A 24,448-nucleotide genomic window follows, 5' to 3' on the forward strand; every position below is an offset into this window, starting at 1 on the left:
CATTTCTAATCAACATTTCTTTTATTTTTTTATCATTGTAAAAAAAAATTAGTTGTTACAAATTATATTTCCTTTTTCTTTATTTTTATTCCTTAAGACACTTTAAATATCATTTTAAAAAATAAAAAAATATTATCTAAAATATTTTAAGAACTATAAAAAAAAACAAATATAATTTGTAAAAAATAAAAATAAAAAATTAACTTTACAAGAAAAAAAACAAAAATATTAAATTACATAGACTAAAAATATATTTATTTATGTCAAAATAAAAAATACAGGTACAGTCTACCTAATGTGTAAAAAAGACATAGATTGATGTTTTTCATCTGAATGGGAAGCCAAGGAAGAATGAGAATCATAACAGACTATTTTGTAAAGATTTTGACAAATCCAAAAACAAGCAAGAGTATATTGCAAAATCAAGTTAAAAAAACATTTTGACAAATCCAGAATGGGTATGGGAACAGAAAACAAGTTGAATAACTAAATATAATAGACATAGTTGCAAAGTCACCTCTAAATATATTTACAGGGACGATGACCAAAATAACCAATTCCTATACAATAATACACTCTTACGGTGATAGCCTAAAAGGTTTAAAAGACACTCCGATACAACCGCCTAATATTACAAAAAGACATGCTCTCTACACATAAAACCTCAAGAACCGAAGGTTTGCTTTTTCTGCAGCTCCCTAAACTTGCCACGGATACTCACAATGAGATGATTCACCTCACCATACAAAAAAGCATTTGCTATATACACAACTAACTGAATTTCTTACTTCCCTCCAAAACATTCAAAACTCTCTCTAGTTAAGTCACGTTTTATAAGTAATGCCACTTGACTTCTTCTATATACACTTCTATGAATGGAGTTTAAGCAACAGCCGGGATGCCGGAATTCTGGCAATCCCTGCTGAGGCAATCAAATCCTTCTACTCTAACTGCAGCCGGTTTAAGTCCAAACTTCATCCTAGCACATCCTGCTTTGCGAGATGCTGAAGATGGAGACAGTAAACCTGAAGGCGATGAAATTGTTGATACTTCATCTCCAAATCGAGCATCTTGGATCAAGGGATTAGAAGCCCGAACTGGAGGAGAACCACAGAAATATGGAGGAGATGAAGGTATCTGATTTGCAAATTCTTCCCCATAACTCTCCTATCGAAAGCAAAACAAAAATTAGTCAATCAAATATCAAAGTCAGACAACATTCATTGCAGCAAAAACTATGGCCATGCCAATTGTCAGCAGATCAACCAATAATAACTAAAAATCAAGGTTTTTAATTTCGGTTCCAGTTCCATAATGATACTTAATATTGCAGACAAATACGGTGAATACGGCTACAATTGCGGACGCAAACACCCCAAAAGACTTGACGTGTTGCAGCCGCAATTGCAGTTGAGTACCGTTATGTAAAATCTTGCTAAAAATTGAAAAGTACTACATGATTTTAAGCCCAAAAACACTCCAATAAAAAAGTGGCAATCTGAAGATGCAACTTTGGTAAATACCACAAGCATTCCTACATTAAATCAACATATCAAATATCAAATTATAAATCCATATTCCATGCATTGCTAAGAGACCAAAACAATTTTTAAGAAAGATAAATTTATATGCTATTTGATCATCTCTATTTTCCTTGGTTAAAACATAAACTAAACAACTTGTAACAGAATTATCACTTACCCTCTTGAGAACAATGTCAAGTAGTTCTGCCCCAGCTTTTGAATCAGACCCCTCACCTTGTTGACTAACAAACACAATCAAAACACAACAGATCAGATCAGATCCTCATTACAGTCGAAAATACAATAATGGCATCAAAAGGCAAACAATAAATCTTAAAACTCACCCTAAATGCCATTTTACTGGCCGAATAGGCAAGTTCATTAAAACCCCAGCTCGGCGTGGCTTAGGGCAAAAGACAGGTCCACCATTCTGATCAGCAATGGGAATAGAGCCTCTCATCTCTTCACAGGCTGGGAAGGCATTCTTCTGAAGATTATAATAATTCATCTTCAAAATCGGCTAACTTTCACAGTAGAACACCTAAACAAAGCAAAACAAAAAAAAACAAAAATATTCAGGAAATGCAAACAAAATATAAGAGCAGCACACATCCCAGTTTCAAGTTGCTAACAGATCCATTTAGCCAGATCAATTAAATGCGTCAAAATGGAAAAATGAAAAATTAAAAATCTAAACTTGAAGAAGAAATTCCACAGCCCATTTCACCATTTCCTAATTATCTACAGCCTAAATAAAAAGGGGTGTAATCAGTGTACAAATCAACAGCAGATCTGAATGCAAATCATGAAAAAGCTTCAATATTTGTCTTTTCTTTGTAATGGGTTGGTGAAGAAGAGCCAGGATAAGATGCATAAAAAACCAAACTTAGTTGAAGTTAAACATCTGCAATCACTATCTCCATTTTACAAACAACTAGCAGTCACAAAATTAAAAGGGGGTAGTTTTATAGAAATATAGAATAGATCTCCAAATAGGGTAATGAACAGAATGTAAAATTCTAAAAAAAAAAAAACATAAAAAAGAACATATCAAAGTACAGTTAACTAGCTAGCTGATGAGAGAGAGAGAGACCTTTGAGGGTATCCTCCAAACGAAGAAATCAGCGAAGCTGGGAGGGGCGAGAGGAAGGGGAAAAATGTTACGCAGCAATCCTATTTAAGGTAGAGAAATTGAGCTAGCATGATCGAGGAACAAGCCTTGTACGACGTCGTTTCAATGAAATAATTATTAAATCTAAAAATTACAAATTATATTATAATCAATCACTGTCTGTCCCTCGATACGTAATCGAGTCAAATGAATATTTATATGAAGATGTGTAAAGTTTTATGTATGAAAGTTTGAGAAAATAAAGAAATAAGTGATTGATGGAATATAAATCATTAAAGTTATGAAGTTAAAGATGAATTATTTAGATATTATTTGAATTTAATTTTCAATGAAATGATTTTTAAAGGATTAAGAAAAAAAATTGAGAAAATAAATCATTTTCTACTTAGTGCTAATTTAAAAGTTCGGTGCTCTATCGTGAATAAGTAAAATTCAGTGCTGATTTAATCGTCAGTTCCTCACACATGTATACCTTATTTTAGAGTGAATGGAGTAGGAAAAAAAAAAGAGATAAAATGAAGAGAGAGAGAAACATATTGTGTAAGAAATATGATGGAAAAATGAAATATAAAGAAAAATTATAAAAAATTCATTGAAAAAATGAAGTCCTTTTTTTCCTTTTTCTATTTGGCTTTACTATTGGTTGGGTTATCTATTTTAGGATAAGTGGTATTAGGTGTTATGATTTATGTGTTAGAAAGTATTACATTCGTCATCACTTTTGTTTTCAACTCAAGTAAAAAACTTTATTATGACTTCATTCTATTTTTTTAATTTACGAATTTAAAGTCATAAAAAATTTAATTTTTTTATTATATTTTTGACTTTGAAGTTCTAAATGTCTTTTTTTGGTAAATTTTTTTGTTAATGTTTTAATTTTTATGTTTATTTTTTAAAAAAATTGTAAATAATTTTTTAAGTTAAATGTTTTAAAAAAATTGTAAATAATTTGTTAATTTAATAATTTAATAAATAAATGTCTTTTTACTTTTATTTAGTTTTATTTGGCATTTTACATATATTTTGAATATTTTTTTATTTTATATATTTTTTAATATTATTTTATTTAATATATTTTACTAATATTAAGAAATTTGTTTTGTTTTGTAAATGTAATAAATAATGCAAAACACTTAAATTTAAAAAGACTAAAGAGAAACATAAAAAGAAAACATAATACCCTAATATAAGTTGACTAAAATTTAAATGAAAATATTAAAAATATTTTGTTATTAATATTAACTTATAATTTATCACAGACAAATGAATTTAATATTAACAATAAATAATAATTTAATAATAAAAGTTGTTGTTAAAATAAAATTAAAATAATACATTAATATAAAATGAACAATATAAATTAAAAAAAACATATAAAGTAAAAATAATATTAATTGTTACTAAATTAATGTATTTTTATTTAATTTATATTTTATATTTTATATTAATGTATTATGTTATTTTTCATCATTTGATTTAAGTATTTTGCAATATTTTTTTCATTTACAAAACAAATCAAATTCCTTTACATTAGTAAAAAAAAATATAGAAAATATACTAAATAAAACATTATTAAAAAATATATTAAATATATTGAATAAAATAATATTTAAAAAATATGTAAAATATTAAGTAAAACCATATAAAAATATATACAAAATATTAAATAAAACTAAAAAAACATTTATTTATTAAATAATTAAATAAAAAATATTTATTTTTTTAAAAAAATAAATTTAAAAATATATTTACAAATTTTTTAAAAAATTAACATAAAATATATAACATTAAGAAAACATTTGCAAATTCAAAGTTGTAAATGTAAAAAAAAAAGCATTTATGATTTCAAATTCATAAATGTAAAAAAAAATTACAATTTTAGAGTCGTAAATTATAAAAAAGTAATTAAAGTCGTACAAAATGTTATGACTTTAGTAAAAAAAAAAGTCATGACACGTGTTACGATTTACATCCAAAGTGAGTAATAATTTAAAAACAAACCAGAATTGGTAAATTCGAAAAAAAAAATTACACTCAAATGGTATTAAAGCCCTTCTATTCCTCCTTCTTAGCATAATATATTTCTCATCCACATCAAGATTGTATTCGACAAGACATCTTAATTAGCTTTTAACTTTTTTTAATAGTTGAAAAGTTCATTTGCTTATTGGCTAAACAAGTTTTTTTTTTATCAATTTCTCAATAGTTTTTAGTATTTTTTTAAAGATGACTTGAAGTAACATTTTTAAAAATACTAGTTTCTAGTTTTTATATTTTCTGTCCTTTTTATCCTTCATATATTTATCAAATTTCTTGCTTACCCATTTTAAATAAATTATGATTTTATTTTTTAAGTCATTTTACACTTTTTAATTATTTCAATGTCAATTTTACCAAACACTTAATAAGATAGTTTTCAACTTTCAACTAATTTTATCAAACATAATACTAGTCACAAATTTTAAACCCGCCACTCTAACACAACCTTTGTTACCTAATGCACATAAATTTTGACTAGTAACTAATTTTACAATGAACTTGTTAGCACCAAAAAATGCTGAATTAAGTGGAATGATGAGTTGAATAAAGTTATAGAATTTAGAGCATATTTGGTGACACGTCAAATACTTTGGACATAGATTCACAAAATTAACAATTGCCTTTCTTCTATGTTTTCTCTCAATTTTTGACGTAAATTTAAAGGTGAACATGGATCGAAAGATGAACTTAAAAGTTATTATCGAAAGAAAATTAATTAGTTAGCTTTAGAACCTCCAATTCAAAAGCTTATGGGATGCTTAATGAATTGAGAGCATATTATTTGAGTTATTAATTATTAGTTGACAATTGAGGTAATTGGCAATCAAAGTTCAAAGAAGGTTTAAGTTTAGAGAAATACTAGTCACACTAGTCAAGTTTGTTAGCTAATGCACATAAATTTCACTAGTAACTTCAAAATGGTATTTTTAAAATATGAAAAATGAGTTTTCGCTTTGAGATGCTATTTTTAGTTCAAATACTTCGGTTGTTGCAAAAAAGTAATTGTTTTAACGATGTGTAAATAGAAAAGCTTACAAAACAAAACAAAAAAAAATAGAAAAGAAGTTGTTGCATAACAATTAACTCCTACATTTCAAGGATAAGATTTAAGGATGAAGTAGTAGTAGTGGCATGGTTTTGAAATTGAGTCCTTCCTTCCTATTATCATTAGTTGAATTCATCATATAAATTTATCAAAATAGTATAATGCATGAATTAAAGTAAAAAATAAAATAAAATATATAAAAACACAATTGTGCATCATAGTTAGAAATATAATAGAGAACAATTTCATCATTAAGCACTATAAATTTTTTAAGAGCAAATAAAATTTTATTGTGTATATAAAAAACCCAACACAACATTTGTCAAGAACGGAATATCAATAGATAATACAAAGACATAAGGCATGACTAATTTTTTTCTCAGGAAAAAAAGATTATCATTACGAGGCATAAGGCATGCCAACCAAATTATAAAACTAACATCTTACAAAAAGGATGAATTATCCTACACTAAATTCATAACCTAGGAAAAATAAATAAATCTAAACAAACAATACCCTCACTAAAAACAACCCCTATCACGTTACAATACAAGAGCACAACCATAATTAATTTATGGAGGTTTGAACAATTACAAAAAAAAAATCAAGAATAAAGGATGGATGGTAAAGAGAATATATCAAAGCACAATCGTAATCAACCCTTTGTTTCTCTTTTATTGTTTTTTTTTTTACTCATTCATACTAGGAAATTTCACAATCAAAATGGTTGGAATACAAGTGTGAGGTAAAGTCTCACATCTGAAAAGAATGAGAAGATTAAGAATCATATAAGTGAGGATAAGACCCGATGTCAAGTTCACTTATATGATTATTCATAGTTCATTGGTGTAAATCTCCCTAGTGCTTACCCCCTCAGTTCCCTAACAAAAATATTATAAAGAGAACCTATCAAAGCATTACATGGGTAGTGAAAAAAAATTAAAATACCATGACTGGATGAGTAAAAAATATATGAATGAGTAAAAAAAAAAGATAAAACCCTATTTTATTTAAAAGGGTAAGCAAAATTTTTGATAAATACATTAAGGATAAAAGGAAGAAAATATAAAAAGCTAGAAGTTAGCTTTTTAAAAATGCTACTTCAAGTAGCGTTTTAAAAAATGTTAGAAGCTATTGATAAACTATTTAAAAAATTTGTTTATCGAACAACCAAATGATCTTTTTAGATAATAAAATAAGCTAGAAGCTAGCTGAAATGCCTAGCTGAATATATCCTTTAGTCTCATGACTTTTACCATAAAAATACATTGCTTTGAGGAAAAAAATCTATAACTCTTAGTCTCTTTAGTTTTAGCTACGATCGTATGCATATACTTAGGTGATATATTTAATTAGGATTTCAAAGGATTTCAAAAGACTTTTTTTTTATAAAAATGTCTTGAGGTATTCAATCATGATTTTTAAATGATAGAAATAAGTCTTGTGGTATTAAATCAAGATTATTAGGATTTTTTTTAAAAATTCAATAAAGTCCGTTGATATTTAGTTAAGATTTTTTACAATTTTAAAAAAAAGTCTTTTGGTATTCAAAAGTATATAAATTTTGATGGATTCTTACTTATGATGGATTTCATGAGACTTTTTATAAGAAAATACACATTAAACAATATCACCAAAATTCTTGAGATTTCATGAGACTTTCTTTCTTTTTTTCTTCTTGTAAATTGTCATGTTTTTCTTTTCGGATCACACATAATCCCTAGTATCTTTCTTGAAAGCGGTAAACATTTACAATTTTTTTTACTCTTTTGACCAACGATTAACATGCCTTGAAACGTGTGATATGAGAGATTTTTCCAATTCTTTGAATTTGGAGGACATTTTGACTACATGCTTACACATATAAACTAACCTGAATATATATGAATGTTGACTCGTGTATAAGTGGATAAAGATATAAATAAGGTTTGAAACAATTGTTGGATATGCACATGTTGTTTGGTGAAATCATTATTGCGGGAATGACTATAAGTATCAATAATACTAACATTGTGGTATATAATTTTTATACAATTAACATAATTGATGATTGAAGAAAAATGATCCTATTGTACTTGTAAATATGCTAAGAAAAATTGATTTGTTATGTAGCATGATTATGATTTTTTGTATAAGATTAATTTTATTTAAAGTGTTAGGTGAACAAAATTCATGAATTTTTATTAATAATTTTAAATATTTTTTAAAAATTTACAAAGTCCTTTAAAATCTTAAAAATTCATAATGTTCTTCTAAATCTTACGAATTCATATTTCCGAATTCATATTTTGTAAATTTATTAAAATCTAAAATAGAAAATCCTAGTATTATTGTTACAAATTTTTTTTAGTTAAAATAGTCTTTTAACCTATAGAATTTGTGGAAAATATTAAAATTTGACTAACGATAAACGAAATATGATAATAAGAATATACAGAAATCAAAATTAGCCCGTGAGTAATGCATGTAAGTCAATTAAATGTTATATACTTGGCATATTGCTTTAATTAAGAAGATAAAAGAAATTCACACCAAATAAAAAGAAGGTTTTTCCCAAAACAAGGCGCACGTACGCGGGATACTATTCATGTGCATAAATCTGATTCAACAGTTAAGTGTCTCAAACATTGATCAAAATGTTCATATAAAATATGTAGTAGTTATTTGTTAATATCAAATGAGTATATTTTTTGTATAGTGGAATAAAAAATATTATATAGTAATGATTCTGACGTTGAATAGTAGGACAGGGCAACAAAAGTGAAAGCTGAACGAAGGTGGCGAAGTTGTCTTTTGAGAGACAAAGAAACCATTTGGGAGCCTCTAACTTTGAAGTTGGCATCCACTTCTTCTTCAGAACTGACAACCCCTTTGACTAGGCAGCAACTATTTTCCTCAATGGAATCTATCAACACGCGCGTAATTTGCCTTCAGAAAAACAAAATTAAAGTGATCGTTTGACTTGTTTATATGTTGATGCTTGGAGAATTTGGGAATGTGCCACGTGCTACGCTGACAAGAATGAAACTGAGCAAGTGTTCAAGATATGGGAACTGTATCTGATTAATTCATCTGAATACCCTATTCATACGCATCATATCATAGATATACTCAAGTGCAATGATGCAAGTTGGAACAAAATAATAAAATATTAAACGTGCAAGCAAATGATATTTACTTCTAATATTTTTTAAAAACATAAATATTAACAAGTGTGCTAAAAATATTGAGTTAAGAAATTAAGAATATAAATTTTTTACTTAGGTACAAAATTATTTTATTTTATTTTTTTCTTTTTTATGATTTACAAGTTAAAACAATTTTTTAATTAATATTCTTAAAACACTAGTTAATAAGAACTTTTTAAGTATTAACGATTCTAACATCTTATGCAGCGAATATACACCCAAATCTAACATCTTTTTCAGAGCCATTCGAGTTTAGGTTTATACTCGATTAATTTATTCAATGATAAAATTTAACTATATTTAAAAAATGAAACTGATAAGAATCCATTTTTATCATACTTAATCATATATAATAATAAAACTACCAATATAATGCTAAAGATTATTCTCTTAGAAAAATTATTTAAAATGTGGAAGTCCATGAACAGAGGCAAGAAAACATTTATCATGCGTTTGGATAAAATACTTTCGTAAGAAAATGAAATTTTAAAGAAAATATGAAATAGTACTTCTACACAAAAAATATTATATTTGAAGAGAAAGAATTTTTAAATTTATAAGCATTTTGACAGGGTATTTTAATTTCCAAAATTAAGGAATTAAAGTCACTCTAAAAAACAAACAAATCGTTTGGGATATATCAATGTCATTTGTGAGTCAGATTCTTTAAGCTCACTTCCCATGCAGGAAGAGAACGTCAATATCATGCTGCCCTCATTAGCAGGATTAACAACTTCAAAACCGCTGCTAGGAATCTTTTATAGTTGTAGGCTGGTTGTGAAATTTGAAGGTATCTGGTTATGCTTATGCTAAACCTACTGCAATGCTCAAGTTAATATATGCACTTACTGTTGTAAGAAATTTTATGCAGTGTATAGGAGCCACAACACTGGATGAATATAGGAAGCACATCGAAAAGGATCCAGCTCTGGAGAGGCGATTCCAGCCAGATGAAACCATACAAATACTGAAAGGACTTAGAGAACGCTATGAAATTCACCACAAGCTCCGTTATACAGATGTGCAGCTGTCACATTTGAACGTTCTGCTCCCTTTTCGGTTCATTTTACCTATTCTATTCATTTATGCTGGAGATCAGACAAGTTTCTTTTTATTTTGGAACTCTGATGTAGTTGTTGTTTTGTTCATGCTGTGTATCTTAAATATTTTCTAGCTTAAAATAATTTGTATTTCCTGCAGTGATCGATTTTTGTCAGACAAAGCTATAGATTTAATTGATGAAGCAGGCAGGCTCTCGAGTCCGTCTTCAACAGGCACAGGTATTTGTCTACCTATCCAGATCTTTTGTCTATTATTGGGCTAATTTTGCTAGATTTACATGCTTCTAGTTACCTGAAGAAACAATTTCAGGCCATTGTTGCCACCTCTTATCCTTGTCCTCCTTGTCACTGTGATTGCTCTCTTCAACCCCTTCTTACTCTCCCCAAGGTAGCTCTTTTTAATTCACTTTTTTACCATTAAATTACCTTCTTCTTTTTAATCAGTTTGTGTTTAAGAATTGACATATAGAGAATTAAAAGTGATGATGTCTGATTCAGAATTGTATATACACAAAATTTCCTCCAACAAATGTTGGTCATATTCTGTTTTTAGAAAACATAGTAGGATGTGTTTGGTTACCTGTTAGAGACAATCAATATGAAGGGAAAAAAAAGGAAAGAAATTTGAGGTACTCTTTTAAACACTTTTTTTTATTGATTAAAATTTATTGAACATCACAAAATTTTGTTAATCTCACTTTTTAATGAGTCTCACTTATGATTTTTTAATTTCTATCAAATTTTAACAAATAGTAATATGTTGTTAGCACTCGTTAATTTAACATTAATATCAAAGAAAAACCGAAGAGACATTTAATCATGTACTGTTACACTTGCTTGTAAATTTCATCTAGGAAGATTTTTTTTTTTTGGTTACCTTTACAATGTGAAAATTGAAACACCTTGTGATCAAATTGTTATGAAAGTGTTGGTTTCTTCATCATTTAGATGCATTGTGAGTCTGGTAGATGGGTTATTTCCTGTATATTCCGATAAACATTATTTGTAAGGCCTAGTAGTTTGAATAGTAGATTGGCCAATCAAATAGTGTGGTGAATTATTGAACTTTATTAAAACACAATCTGTGGCCTTGCAATGGAAAAACACCTAATTTGTGGCAATGTTGCTTAGTGTGGCTGTTTGTATTTGAGTATCATAATACTAGTTACTTTTTGATTCTGCTCACTTTTTTATGGGTGATTGTTCTTGTATAAAATTTGGTGAGGACTCTTGGATTAGGGGTTTCTCCATCCCCACCGTTGCTTTTGTAGCCTTTCCATTCTCTGTCAATAAAAATGCCTGGAATCTCGTATTTCCTTAGGAATTTGTGCAATGACAATACCAGATAAAGAATCTCTGTTGAAATCTTTCTTGCGGATTCTAGATGGCACAATTGTTCTAAATGAGGTACCACCAACATTAAGACCTTTTCAATTGTCCTTCAACTTCAATAGATGAGTATGAACTCTTGATAGCCCTAGTTAATATTCATCTAAAACCCTTCACTTTCCTTCCCTCTAAAAAATAGAGTGAAATACTACTGCTGTAATTCCATCCAAGATTAAGCCTTTCATTAGCAGATGCCAATAAACCATATTCTAATGATTGGCTGCAAATTAGGAGACCTACAGGCTACAGAACCTGCTCTTTCCTGGCATATATCAGGTGATGCTGTCCTATAGCTTGATCCATCCGAATCAGTTTACCAAACTCAACTTCAGGGGTTTTGTACAACAGATGATGGAATAGTTCTATATTAATGTTTTCGGCTGTTCTATGGAGTGGCAATGAGGCTTTTCAACTAACAACAACTCTGTTTTGGGACAGGACTTTCCTTTTGGCCTCTCTAGTGCTTGGTAAAAGGTCTCTTTAAGGGGTTGTCTCTAGCAAATAATACATGAAGTGATTTGAGACCCTTATTTTTTTTTACTTGCTTATTTGATTTTTCTGTTTCTTTTTTTGTGCCTCTGCTAATCAGGATGTCTTTTTGTAAGAGTATATGAGTAGTGTATACTGTTGAGACACAGTTGAGAATCAATTGTAACTGTTGTAACTTAAAAGTAACTAAAGCTAACTGTTAACTAACTCAGTGGTAAACTAAACTGAGTTACTCATATACACTACTCATATATTCTTTACACTTTTCTTCTCACGTATTCTATTTCTTCTTATTTCTAATGACTTTTTTTTCCAGATGTTTGTCGAATTTTCATGTTCATTTGCTGCATATTTTTGTTGAAAATTTCTTTTGGGTGTGTCTTATATTTTCAATTTACTGAGTACATGATTATATCTACAGGAGGTCTCCACCCCTGTCCCAAAGTTCACAAGGGAGTTATCTACCCAATCCAGTGACTTCAATATACTCTCTTCTTGAACTCTCAGGTGAATAAACTAATTTTAGTTGTTTGGTGGTTAGCATAAAAGATAACTTTCATCTACTACACCCAACTTATGATGAGCATGTATGTCACTAAGTGTTTTCTTTTTTATAGCTGTTTTTCCTTGGAAATCCTTTTTCATGTTCAATGTTGAGAATGCAATTTTGCCTTTATTGCCATCTAAGCTTTGATTCCGTTTCATTCTGTATTTTTCTGATTTTATTGGTACCTAAGCATTTATTTTATTTCTTTATGCATTTTTCTGTTGGGAATATATTGATCTAACCTGATATTATTTTCTGTTGAAAGTTCTTTGAGAGCTTTGCTCTGATGCATATATCTTCTGTAAAGTCTCTCCTCTCTGCATTATGTCAACTTTCACATCAATGCATGATTTCAAGCAGTTTGGGACCGACAACTAGTCAAAAAATTGGAAGCTTAAGCTTTTCAGTGGAAAGAATGATATCCATCCTTGTGAATAATGTTCACAATATGTAGCTCCAATAACTTTAAGCATGATAGCAAATCTTTTATGCTGGATGATGTTTAATTGTTCATTCTCATGTCGTGTTTTTCATAAGTAGATACTTGTGAGGTTCTATTTACTACTTATTTGGATTTTTTGAGTATTCATTCTTGAATTTTTTTTGTTGAGTGAAGGTATTAAAACGTTATATTATCCTTTTTCACCACAGGATTTGAGCCATTTTGGGATCAAGTTATTAGTCACTTTCTCGAGGTTTCCTTTTCTCTCTTATTGTTTCTTTTATGTGGCAATGCTAGTTTCATTTTCATTGCAATGGATATTTTGACTTGCTTTTGCACCTACCTGATAATTCTAATCCACATTTGAAAAACATGGCACTTGATGCGCTTGATCAGTCTATATCTGCTGTCTTAGGTTGATTGGTTCCAAGACTACAAACTATCCAAGTCTCTTGAACCATCACAGGAACTGAGACCTTCTACCATTTATCTGGCAATTCATAATGTATTAAAAGAGGTCTTAATGTGTGTTACACGATATGCAGATGGAAGTCAATGTTGATAACTTCAGGTCTGTTGAATGTTCTGTCATATCTCCACTAAAGGTGCTTTATTTTTCTACTCAAAGTGTAGATGTTCGTGTTGGATCTTTGAAAATTCTTTTGCATGTCTTAGAGGTAATGCTGTTATTGATTGGTCAAGTATCTTTGTCATTTTTATTTCCTCATTGTTTGTTTTCATGATATTGATTTATACAAATTCTTTCAGAGATATGGACAGAAACTTCATTACAGCTGGCCTAATATACTTGAAATGTTGAGGTTGGCCTTATTATTCCCTTAATGTTCATCTCTATTGGTAATCCTTTGGATAATCTATTGTACAATATAACAAGTCTATGTACCTAATTCCACAAGAATTAAATGTGAGATGAACAATTTGAATTTCGAAATTCATACACCTGTATGTAAAACAAAAAAAATATCCTTTCTAAGATGGTTTCTTAAAAAAATCATCTTAGAAAGTTTCTATTTTCTAAGACGAATCCTTCAAAGAACTGGCTTACAAATTGGACCTTCTAAGACGTTAGAAAGTTCATTTTCTAAAATGATTTTTTTTCAAAAATCATCTTAGAAACATTAATTTTTTTATTTTTTTTTAAAACAAATTCTAAAACAATTTTGTCAAGAATCGATGTAGAAATAAGGAATCTCAAACAGTTGAAAAAATTTCATGAAAAGTGTTGACTTTCTATGAAGGCGATTTCAAAGACGGTTGTAAACCGACGTGAAAAGCCCCATACAAGTGTCTTTGAAATCAATTTTCTTAGTAGTGTGCACAGAATGGCTAGCGAAGCAAGGGTCTTCATCGGATGTAGGCTTTGAGATTTTGGACTCATGTCTTATTTAGATGTAGCTGATGCTTCAGAGAGCTCATTTTCTAGGAGTTAGCTTCGTTGTTTCTGTTTTTCTATTTGTTTATTATTATTCCAATCATATATAATTTTTTTTTATTAGTCTAAGTAGTACTGAATGTAATCCTCTTAAGGTCTTAGCTCAAGCCTTGTGATGAAAAAAATTGATTAAGAGAAAAAAATTTCACTAAAAATGATCAACAAATACTCTATCAATAACATGATTAAACAAAAATCACTCTAAAAAAGTTGGCAAGATTTCCAAAAGTTTCTTGCTCACTTCTCAGGATCAATCAACTATCCTTTTGCAATTCATTTAGTATTTGTAATATAAAGAAACATATCAATAATTTATTTGTAATATAAATAAACTTGAATGCAAAATCATAAGCACAATTGTGTAATATAAATGGTTGGCGTAGTAATGTAAGACTCAACTACATTCACATCAAAAAAAAAAAAAAAAAACATAGTTGTGTCTTTACATTAAGTATTAAGTTATTACTTCTCTAGCTTACTACAAATAATGTGTGACAAGAAAATGTCTTTTTAGAGCAATTCCTAATATATACATGTGTGTGTGTGTGTGGGGGGGGGGGGGGGGGGGGGGAAGGAGGGTGGGGACATTAAGTATTTAAGTTATTACTTCTCTAGCTTATTACAAATAATGTGTGTGTTCTAGTTGTGTGTCATTTATTTCTCCCCCTTACTCATTCTCTCTCCTTCCTTTAGGTATTTTTTTTAATTTTAATATAAAAAATACAAAAAGATTAAGCTACTTGAGAATTAAAATCTCACTTGTTAAATTAAAATGAAAGATTAAAATTAAAATATTTTAAATTTAAATTTTATTTAACCGTAAAATCTCTAACAAATTTATCAAATATCTTAAAGATTTAATTTATGTCATCTTAACATATCTCAAACCTATTACCATCATGATCACCGCCACCACCGTCATGATCGTTTCCGTCACAACTATCATAGCTGTCACCGCAACCACCGCCAATCGCCATTGTCATGATTATTGTCATTGTTACTTCTACCACCACCGTGATCGATAAAACATCATACAATATCATATTACTGCCATGATCATTTTCATCGCAAATACCATAAACTTATGGATAAAACATCATAAATAAAAATAAAAAAACGTGAAAAGTCACCTTCACAAAAAGTTTAAAGAAATTAAGTAATTCCTATAACTAATATTCTTTTTTAAAATAAATCATAAAATTTCAAATTAAAAGGAAATAAAAAAAATTCTATAAAAATTAAAATAAAATATTAAAAAAATATAAAATAAATACACAATTAAAAAAACAAAAATATAAGATTATAAAAATGAAATGAAAAAAAATATTGAGAGATCGGTACATGGACCACTGATTTCCTAACATTGAGGTCAATATTTTTATGTGTTACTCTTTGAGAAATCAGGTGTGGAAATCGATCTCTCACCTGATGATATTTTTATCCTTTGTGTAAATAATTTTATATTTGTATTATTTGAATAATTTTTATTTATTTTTTATTTTTAGTTCAAAAACTCAAGATACAGAGGTGAGAGAAAAAAGTTTTTAATTAAATATTAAAGTACCATAATACCCTTATATAAATTAATTAAATAAACAAAATAATGAGTTTTTTTGTCTTAAATATTTTGGTGTTATTAAGTCAATACAATTTCTACTTATCAGAATACATGAATTTATTAAGTAAGAAAATAAATTAACATATACTAAATACATTGATATTATTCAGAAAAAAATACATTTGAATTTATTACACCTAACAAATATATACAATGAATTTTAGTAATTAAATATTTATTAATATATTCAATTTATGTATTTTACCAATACAAGAAAACAAAATAATACTTCCTTTGTTTTTTTTTAAGTGTTGTATTTTTGGAATATTATTTATTTATTCATTGTTTTAAAAGTTCAATATAACATTAATTATCCCTTTGTCAATTATATCCTTGTTTTTCACCTAATTTTAATTGGTTTACACATGTGCATTTATTATAGAGTAAAAAAAAAGAATAAAATAAGAAATCTCATGCTCCCTTTATCCTAAAATAAGTTTCATATATGAGTAAAAAAATTGTCTCAAACTAAATGTTATATTTGATTTTTCAATATAACATGAATTATCCTTTTTCACCAATACTCATAATAAACATCACTTTAATTTTTGAATCCAATATTATAATACTACTCTCGTTCATCTATATAATAAGATTAGCTTTGTAAAATTATTATTATTTTTCATCTATTTATTGGTTTTTCTTAATATGTGTAAAACAATATAAAATAACACTTATTTTGGGACAAAATGAGTACTATTTTATTAAGGTTAGAAAAAATTATTGCATTTCTTAGTTTCTAAAAAAAATGTTATTATTTTTTAATCAAGTGATTGAGCACAAGTGATTAATGTTTAAGATTGAATTGTTTGGATACTATCCAAGTTTAATCCTTGACAGAAATAATTTTTTGTCAGACTTTATTTATCATTCCACCGAACTCCAAATTAGTTTGAACTTATTTCCCTAATAAACAAAAGGATTAAGATCATAAAAAGTAAAAAAAAAAAAAAACACTTAAAAGACATATAAAGAAATAGAAAGAGTATAATCTAGGTACATAAAAACCATTAGACATGTTAAATACACATAATAAATAATATGATTTAAATGCTCATTAATATATTTCATTTATATACTTATCAATACATGTATAGCAATTAATACATAATTAAAAAAATAAAGCATAATACTCAAAAAGTATTTTCTAGATAATGTAAATCGATTTGGATATTTTGAAATTATTTAAGAAATCAATAATTAAATAGCCTATTTCTTAAAATAAGGTTATATTTTTAAAAAATTTTAAAATCATCATCGGCATTGTCAACTTCAACTTTTTTTTACATGGAAAAAGATAATAATTTTTTTAAAAATAATAGAAGTAGACAATTTCAATATATATGAAAGTAGACAAGAAACATTGTTGATTTTCTTTTATTTTTTTAAACATAAAAGTAAATAATGTAATTGTCCACTTCTTTTATAATTTTGAAAGTTTATAATGTTACTGTTGACTTCTTTTAAATATCCTTTTTTTTTTCAAAAAAAAAAAAGTATGATCTTCTATTTATTTTTTCTCTGTGTAATTTGTCTAGCAACTCACGATTTACTCTTTTCCATCTTTTATGATTAATAGTTGATCAAGCAGGAGCATCAACTTAATTATATTTCGCAGATTATTAAGGTATAATATTTTTTTTCATCAATTTAAGTTATGTATTACATTAAACTCATATAATTATATATGTTTAAAGTAATTTTTTTCTTAAACTACACCAGACGATATTAAAAATTGTACTAACATTAGAGACAATTATAACGTTATCTACTTCCTTTTATACATTTTTAAATATGAAAGTAGACAATATTATTATCTATCTTCATTAATTATACATACATAAAAGTAGATAAATGAGATGGTTGACTTTTATAAAAAAATTTAAAAGACAAAATAAACAATGGTATTGTCTACTCTAATGTAAAATGGAGTTGACAATATGTGTGTCAATTTTTAATGTTTAAAGAAATAAATTTCATTTTAATAAATTGTCTATGATATTTTTGTTTTTCTAAATGATTTTGATATCTATTGTTCGAAAAAACTAACTAAAAATTAGAAAATTAATTGAAAGTTAAAAAATTAGTTGAAAGTTAGAAATTAAAAGTTGAAAAATTAGTTTATTAAATTAGAAGTGTTTGATAAAATTAATTGTTGAAGTAGTTAAAAAATATAAAATATATGAAAAACAATCGAATTATGATTTATTTAAAAAAAAGTATCTAAGAAATTTGATAAATATATTAAGAATAAAAAATAAGAAAATATAAAAAGCTAAAAATTAGAAACTAACATTTTAAAAAACTACACTTCAAGTAACATCTAAAAAATAATAAAAGTTATTAAAAAAAACTTCTTTAATGAAAAATCAAATAAATTTTTTAATTAATAAATAAAATTAAAAATTAACTAAATTTCTTGCGAAACATAAGTAATTTTATACTATTTTTTAAAGGGTTGATTTACACTATTTTTTTAAAGAACGATTTACACTATTTAAGAAAATTAATTGTTGAGTTACAGATTATTCAGTGTAAAATTTGTTTTCATTTGTACTATGAGAAAAAGGATTATATGAAATGAAAAACAGTTTACACACTCATCAAATTAAACTACATCATATATGAAAATGTGTTAAAAATCAAGTTAACCATAAATTATGATTGGATGGACGATACTCTTTTTATGACCATTAAACTCTTATATTGTACCGGTAAAAAAAATACCATTTAACGTTGCACTCGTAATTTGTGTTAAGTTTCACAGTTTCAGTGCCTTTACTTGTTTGGTTTGAGACTTAGAGTAATTGAGTTGGTCCTCCTTCCAACTATTTGAGTTGTTTTTCTTTTCTCCAGTGCCAATTCCGGTCACTCTCTTCATTAATAAATTCTACTATATATATGAAGAAGTGGCCACTGCTGCTGAATCAGTTATTCCTTCAATCATGTCTTTCTCTTCTTGCTTTTCCCATTCTCCATTGACATTCAAGGTTAACTTTTCCTATTGCTGCTTTCTACTCTTACATGCAATTCTCTTTACTTTTTGTTTACGAGGCAGTATTTTTCTGGACTTCTGTTCATTTCCCCCCCTGCCCCTTAAATGGGCCTTCCGTTTGAACTCTAAAGTTTCAAACTTTGAGTGGTTGTTGATTGAAAATGACCATCTGGCGTAGATGGGCATTTGCGAATTTCTTTTTTCTTTTAGATTTAACAAGTTTGTTTGTTTTACTTTGCATGGATCTATACCAGGCTATTGTTGGTATAGTGGAGTTAAAAGGTGTTTATATTTCAAAACCTTGCCACTCTATGCCATTCAAACCTCCGAATTCATGCACTTTTTCTCTTATGTAACAATTATGGTTTTGTTGAAATAGTCCTTGCTTGCTGAACTGAGTTTATCTGTCGTTTAAAGAATCATCTGCGCATTCTGGTTATTTCACCCCGAGAATAAAAAAAGTTTATTATCTAACAATGTGGTTCAATTATTCTTATCTATGGATTACATAAGGTGTATTTCTGGGCTCAAAAAGTATGTTTACAATTGAGATTCTATTTCTTACATTTGGGGCAGGCTATGAAACCTTGTGGTTCTGTTGGGAAGGGGCAAAATTTTGCTTTCCCTATCAGAAGTAATGGTGCTGAGCTTTGTAAGGGACGCATTGTGAGAAGTAGAGTCAACTTAAGCGGAGATTGGAATTTCATGGGAGGATCCAGAATTATTGTGAAACCAACAGCTACAAGATTGCTTCTTCATTATCCAAAAAGGGGTCAAATGAAAGTTTCATGTAATCCTTTCTTATGCTACATTTTCTACTTTTGAAACTCAGTTTTAAAATAACAAGATTCGTGTCTTGTGCCGGACCAAATTAATTTTAAGCACCCTAGTAAAGTCTCTGGTGTTTGCATTTGCATGTTGATGACCGTTTTCCATTTCTCAGAGCTTCTTACAGGTGAACTTGGAGATTTTGCTATTAGGTCTCTTTGCTTTAAACTTACTCAGTGGTCTGCTGTAATTTTGACCCTTGGAAAATTTCCCTGCATTCTGATTTATATAAATATATCACTGGTGGAAGCTGTTTCTTCATCGATATAATTCATCATTCAATAGATTTGGGCATAATGCTTGATGTATTTTGGTTCTTATGCAAAAAAAAATTGGATCTCTTACCAGTAAACTAATATTGTTTATCTTGAAAAAGAGCACAAATTAAGGATTTGATACCCAGGATGCATTTATATAGTTAGCGTACCTCTTTTGGGAGTATTCCCATAATAACCTAAATTATTGTACATACTATATACACGGACATTGAATCTACTGAAAGCTATAAATATCTATTCATTGTTTGCATGACTTTGCAATGTGTTGTTGATCTTAGTTAAAGCTTCATTAAGTTAGTTGGCTTTATTCTTTGTTAGTTCTGGAGACCAGTTATTGATATTAAGTTGTTCCTTTTGATTTAATCTTCCAAAATTTTCATGTGGCTGCCGATCTCTGCTGTTCTGGTTCCTACTTTTTCGTTATATTGTAGCATACTCTGACTTTGATTTTGATAGCCTTGAAGAAAATCATTTTGGTTGGACACCAAACTCTTTAATATTGATTGAACCACTTGTTCAAACATGCTTGAAAGTTGATTATGTTCTGTGCTTAAAACTCTTGCTATCAGATCTGCTCTTGAAGCAGATGTTCAATTTCTAAGAAAGGTATGCAAGATGTCAGGTTTCACTGCAGCTATTGAGCAATACTTGCATCAAACTTGTGAATTTCTTTTGTGTAGTTTATGTCTTGAGTCCACAAGAATGGAGTTCCCTTATTTAGTTTTCTTGTGTTCCCCCAGCTTGGGGCTTGACTATCTGTTAGTCATGTAATCTAAATTTCCTACAATCATTACATTTATTCTGGTTGGGTATAAAGTTTTGCTTTTATCTGTTGATATATTGCTATTTTACTGTAAAAGGTAATGAGAATCAGTAATTCTTTCATCATAGTAATTCTAAATAGCAAAGGTGTGTTATATAGTTATCTTAATCATTTTGGCCATCTGTACTCTTTGTTTAAAGTAGACTGAACTTTCATTTTTCCTGTATAACTGGTGGTGACTATTTTTTCATGATATTCTTTTTTCTACCTTTATTTTTCAGGCTTCATAGGATCTCAACTTGCTAGCACTGCATTTACAGCAGGAACAATAGCAGTGCTCCCATTTTACACACTTATGGTTCTAGCTCCAAAATCTGAACTAGTATGTTTCTTACTGCATTTGAGAAAATTTATGATCCATGATCACAATTCATCTTTTCTCAAGTATATATAATATGCAAAAAGTATTTACATAGGTATGCTAGATATACATTTAACCCCTCCCCCCCAAACTAAACTTGGACCTTTCTCCTGTAGTAGTAAAATTACATTTTGGCGGATTCGGATATTCTTCTTTCTCGTACCTTTTTATTGGATTTTGATTTTGCAATTAATGTCTGTTTTCCTGATTCATTTTCCTTAAATGCAAAAATGCAGACCAAGAAGTCTATGGAGAGTAGTATACCGTATGTAGTGCTTAGCATTCTATATGCATATTTGTTGTACCTTTCTTGGACCCCTGAGACAGTTCGGTTGATTTTTGCAAGTAAATACTTGCTACCAGAGGTGTGTATGTATGCATTCAATGATGCAATTTCTCTTCCCAAAAGAGTTGTATCCAACTGATAACTGTGTATGCTTCATGCAGCTGCCTGGTATAGCAAAAATGTTCTCGAGTGAGATGACTTTGGCCTCTGCTTGGATTCACCTGTTGGTTATTGATCTTTTTGCTGCAAGGTCATGCATTTTATCTTAGTCTTGTTTTCTCATTCTTTAGTTATTTTTCTGATAGTAATCGTGGTTTTGAATTCAGGCATGTTTTCCAAGATGGACTGAAGAATCAGATTGAAACTCGGCATTCTGTTTCTTTTTGCTTGTTCTTTTGCCCCATTGGAATTCTTACTCATGTCATCACCAAAGCCATGACCAAACCTGCCACAAAAGAGGGTCATGGTTTATAGAGGACAGACACCTGCTTATACTGAGGCGAACTAGAATTCATTTGAATAAGAATCTGAGGAAGTCTTGTTTGAGTTGAAGTTACTTATGAATTTTTAAAGGTACTTTATATCTGTCACAAGGTGGCCCAAAGGGCATTGCAATGGCAGGCAATTGAAATTTATGAAAAAAAATAACGAGTAACTATCAATTTTATTAAAAACGAGGAAACAATAGGAAACTTTATTTTCTAAAAACTGGAAATTAAAAATGAGTTTGAAATGTAAGAGTCTAATTATGTATAGGAAAAAATGGAAATTTAATCTCTTGCTTTGACTGATAATTAGGTGACAATGTGTTGAAAAGAAAATCAGTTTGTGTTGGTTAAAAATGAGTCTCCCACTCTCCCTACTCTGTGAATCAATAATATGGAACTCTCCAATGGTTTTGAGTGCAGACTGAGTGTGAAATCTGCAATGCAACACTCCCTTCTAAAACAGTAAAACTTTCAAGAAGCTTTTAGAAATTTTGCAAATAAATGCCACGTCTTTTACCAATTGAATTTTTAGATACCATCATCACTTTTCAAATTTAGCATTGGCTTTTATTTTATTATTATTTTGAACTAGACCACAAATCAAATCAAAATATACACTAGTCATATACCACATATTTTTAGTACCATTTTAATGACTGGGCATAGGCAAGATTTTGATTTTCTTTTTGAAATATAAAGAAGAATTCAAAACGAGTTGGGGAAAAATATAATGTTCGCAGTAAGTTTGGTCTTCTATTCAAATAACACATAAATTAGTGTGCCTATTATCTTAGCTGTGTGCCACACTGCTTCCTTTAAGCTGCAAAATAAACTTTCAATCAAACTCTTTTAATCAAACCATCAATCTGAGCATCTATTCAATGTTTTGAGCTGCGAAATAAACTTTGAATCAATCTTCTCTTTTAATCAACATCGGTCTCATCTATCCAAGCTAGCCTACGGTGCTAGGGAATCTTGGCAAAATCAAGGTCATGAAAATTTTGAAAAACAATTTACTTTTTGGGAAGGATTGTTACACAACTCCTTTTTTTAATGCCAAATTTGTTATATTTGTAACACTTAATAAACCTGATAAATTCTTGTGTAACTGTCACTATAAAAACAACTTGAAATTTGATTTAAGTGTGAGAAGAAAATATTATAAGGTGTTTCCACATTTTCACCAAACATTTTCATTCTTATTTTCTGTTTTATTTGAAAGTGAAAATAGAAAACACTCAAATCAAACACCATTGTACCCAGCATTTGTATCTTGAATTTTCAGCTGATATCATTTCCCCCCATTATTTAACATTAGTTTATGTGGACAAAATGCTCAAGTTGTTATTTTGTTACCCTGAGCAGCATAACAAATGTAAATGCATCTCTCTGGACACTAGTTATAACCGTTGAAGGTTCCAAACAATACTTCGGCTGAAAAATAAAAAAATACATACAGACAGACAGAAAAAAACAACTGAAAACTTATGAACAGTGAAACATAACCTTGCTTCCATAACGCTATAAGTTGGTACGTTTTGTAGTCTGTCCCCAAAAACTACTTCGTAAATTTTTCAATAAATTAACTAAAAGTTAAATCATACAGTATATACATCAAATGATTCAGACCGATCAAACCACATGTCAAAAGCTAAGTCAACTTGGTTTTCTTTGACTTCGCTTGAGGCTTCTCAGGAATATCATCAGCATCATCATCATCTGAAGAAGCTTCTAATGACTCATCTGGGACATCATGAGGAACATTATGCTTTGTTATGAAATCCTTCAATGTGGTCATGCTCTCCTCTTTCAGTGAAACCAATTGCTCTGATAAGGAACCTTTGTTTGCCTGAACAGAATATGATTCTGAGCCTATTCATTTTAATAAATTAAAAATATTGAAGAAATTTCAATAACATTTAAAATAATAAATTTAATTTTCCATTTTATTCTATTACACTCAATCCAACCAGAGAGAAGAAGAGCTTGGTGTTACCGTTGCTGTTGCGTGACCCTTATCTCGTTGGCGCCAAAGACCGATACTTTGAAGAAGAAGAAGAAGAAGAAGAAGAAGAAGAAGAAGAAGAAGAAGAAGAAGAAGAAGAAGAGAGGCAATGGCTATATGTGTTTCTGGGTCGCACACACTTTTTGTGAACCGTTCCAATTTGAAGACTGCGGCGGTTATGAGCAGAGAGAAGAAGATGCGTGCCCAGTACGATCTAAAGCAAGGGAAGAGTCGTAATTTCCACGAGCTCCCCAGTGGTCTAAGCATGGAGGTGATTGTGCAAAAGGGTGCTGAAAAGAACACAAATGTCGAATACCCTCCTATGGTTTTTGTTCATGTAAGCTACTACGCTGCTCGGTGCTGGGCTGAACACTGGTTGCCCTTCTTTTCATCTTCTGGCCACGATGGCTATGCTATTAGCTTGTTAGGACAGGTACATTCTCAAAAAGATAACTAG

At 29.0% G+C, this 24,448-nt stretch overlaps 3 protein-coding genes and 1 long non-coding RNA gene across 8 annotated transcripts; 3 read left to right on the plus strand and 1 right to left on the minus strand.

Moving 5' to 3' along the window:
- Positions 1 to 457: 457 nt before the first annotated feature.
- On the minus strand, positions 458 to 2,761 carry LOC114423844. Its single transcript, XM_028390744.1, has 4 exons — positions 2,617 to 2,761; positions 1,868 to 2,064; positions 1,702 to 1,765; positions 458 to 1,167 (listed from the first exon to the last, which is right to left on the minus strand). The coding sequence occupies exons 2-4, from the start codon at positions 2,029 to 2,031 to the stop codon at positions 883 to 885; spliced, it is 513 nt and encodes a 170-aa protein (XP_028246545.1). The 5' UTR covers positions 2,032 to 2,064; positions 2,617 to 2,761; the 3' UTR covers positions 458 to 882.
- A 6,833-nt stretch (positions 2,762 to 9,594) lies between these two features.
- Positions 9,595 to 13,929, plus strand: LOC114424541. Of its 5 annotated transcripts, none has more exons than XR_003669009.1 (7): positions 9,595 to 9,718; positions 9,800 to 10,208; positions 10,278 to 10,377; positions 12,289 to 12,374; positions 13,066 to 13,109; positions 13,402 to 13,533; positions 13,625 to 13,929. It is a non-coding gene; the product is annotated as an uncharacterized LOC114424541 (long non-coding RNA). The 5 variants fall into 5 exon arrangements; XR_003669011.1 differs by having other exon boundaries at positions 10,300 to 10,377; XR_003669012.1 differs by having other exon boundaries at positions 9,800 to 9,970; positions 10,129 to 10,377.
- A 4,774-nt stretch (positions 13,930 to 18,703) lies between these two features.
- LOC114423845 (protein ABA DEFICIENT 4, chloroplastic-like) lies at positions 18,704 to 22,143 on the plus strand. The gene is made up of 6 exons (XM_028390745.1): positions 18,704 to 18,917; positions 19,499 to 19,712; positions 21,073 to 21,173; positions 21,449 to 21,577; positions 21,660 to 21,748; positions 21,825 to 22,143. Exons 1-6 carry the CDS (start codon positions 18,873 to 18,875, stop codon positions 21,970 to 21,972), a joined length of 726 nt encoding a protein of 241 aa, XP_028246546.1. The 5' UTR covers positions 18,704 to 18,872; the 3' UTR covers positions 21,973 to 22,143.
- Positions 22,144 to 23,987: 1,844 nt separating this feature from the next.
- Positions 23,988 to 24,448, plus strand: LOC114424263. Its single transcript, XM_028391102.1, has one exon. The coding sequence runs from the start codon at positions 24,101 to 24,103 to the stop codon at positions 24,446 to 24,448; it is 348 nt and encodes a 115-aa protein (XP_028246903.1). The 5' UTR covers positions 23,988 to 24,100.

This window comes from Glycine soja, chromosome 8 (genome assembly GCF_004193775.1).
Source record: "Glycine soja cultivar W05 chromosome 8, ASM419377v2, whole genome shotgun sequence".
Taxonomy (NCBI): Eukaryota; Viridiplantae; Streptophyta; class Magnoliopsida; order Fabales; family Fabaceae; genus Glycine; species Glycine soja.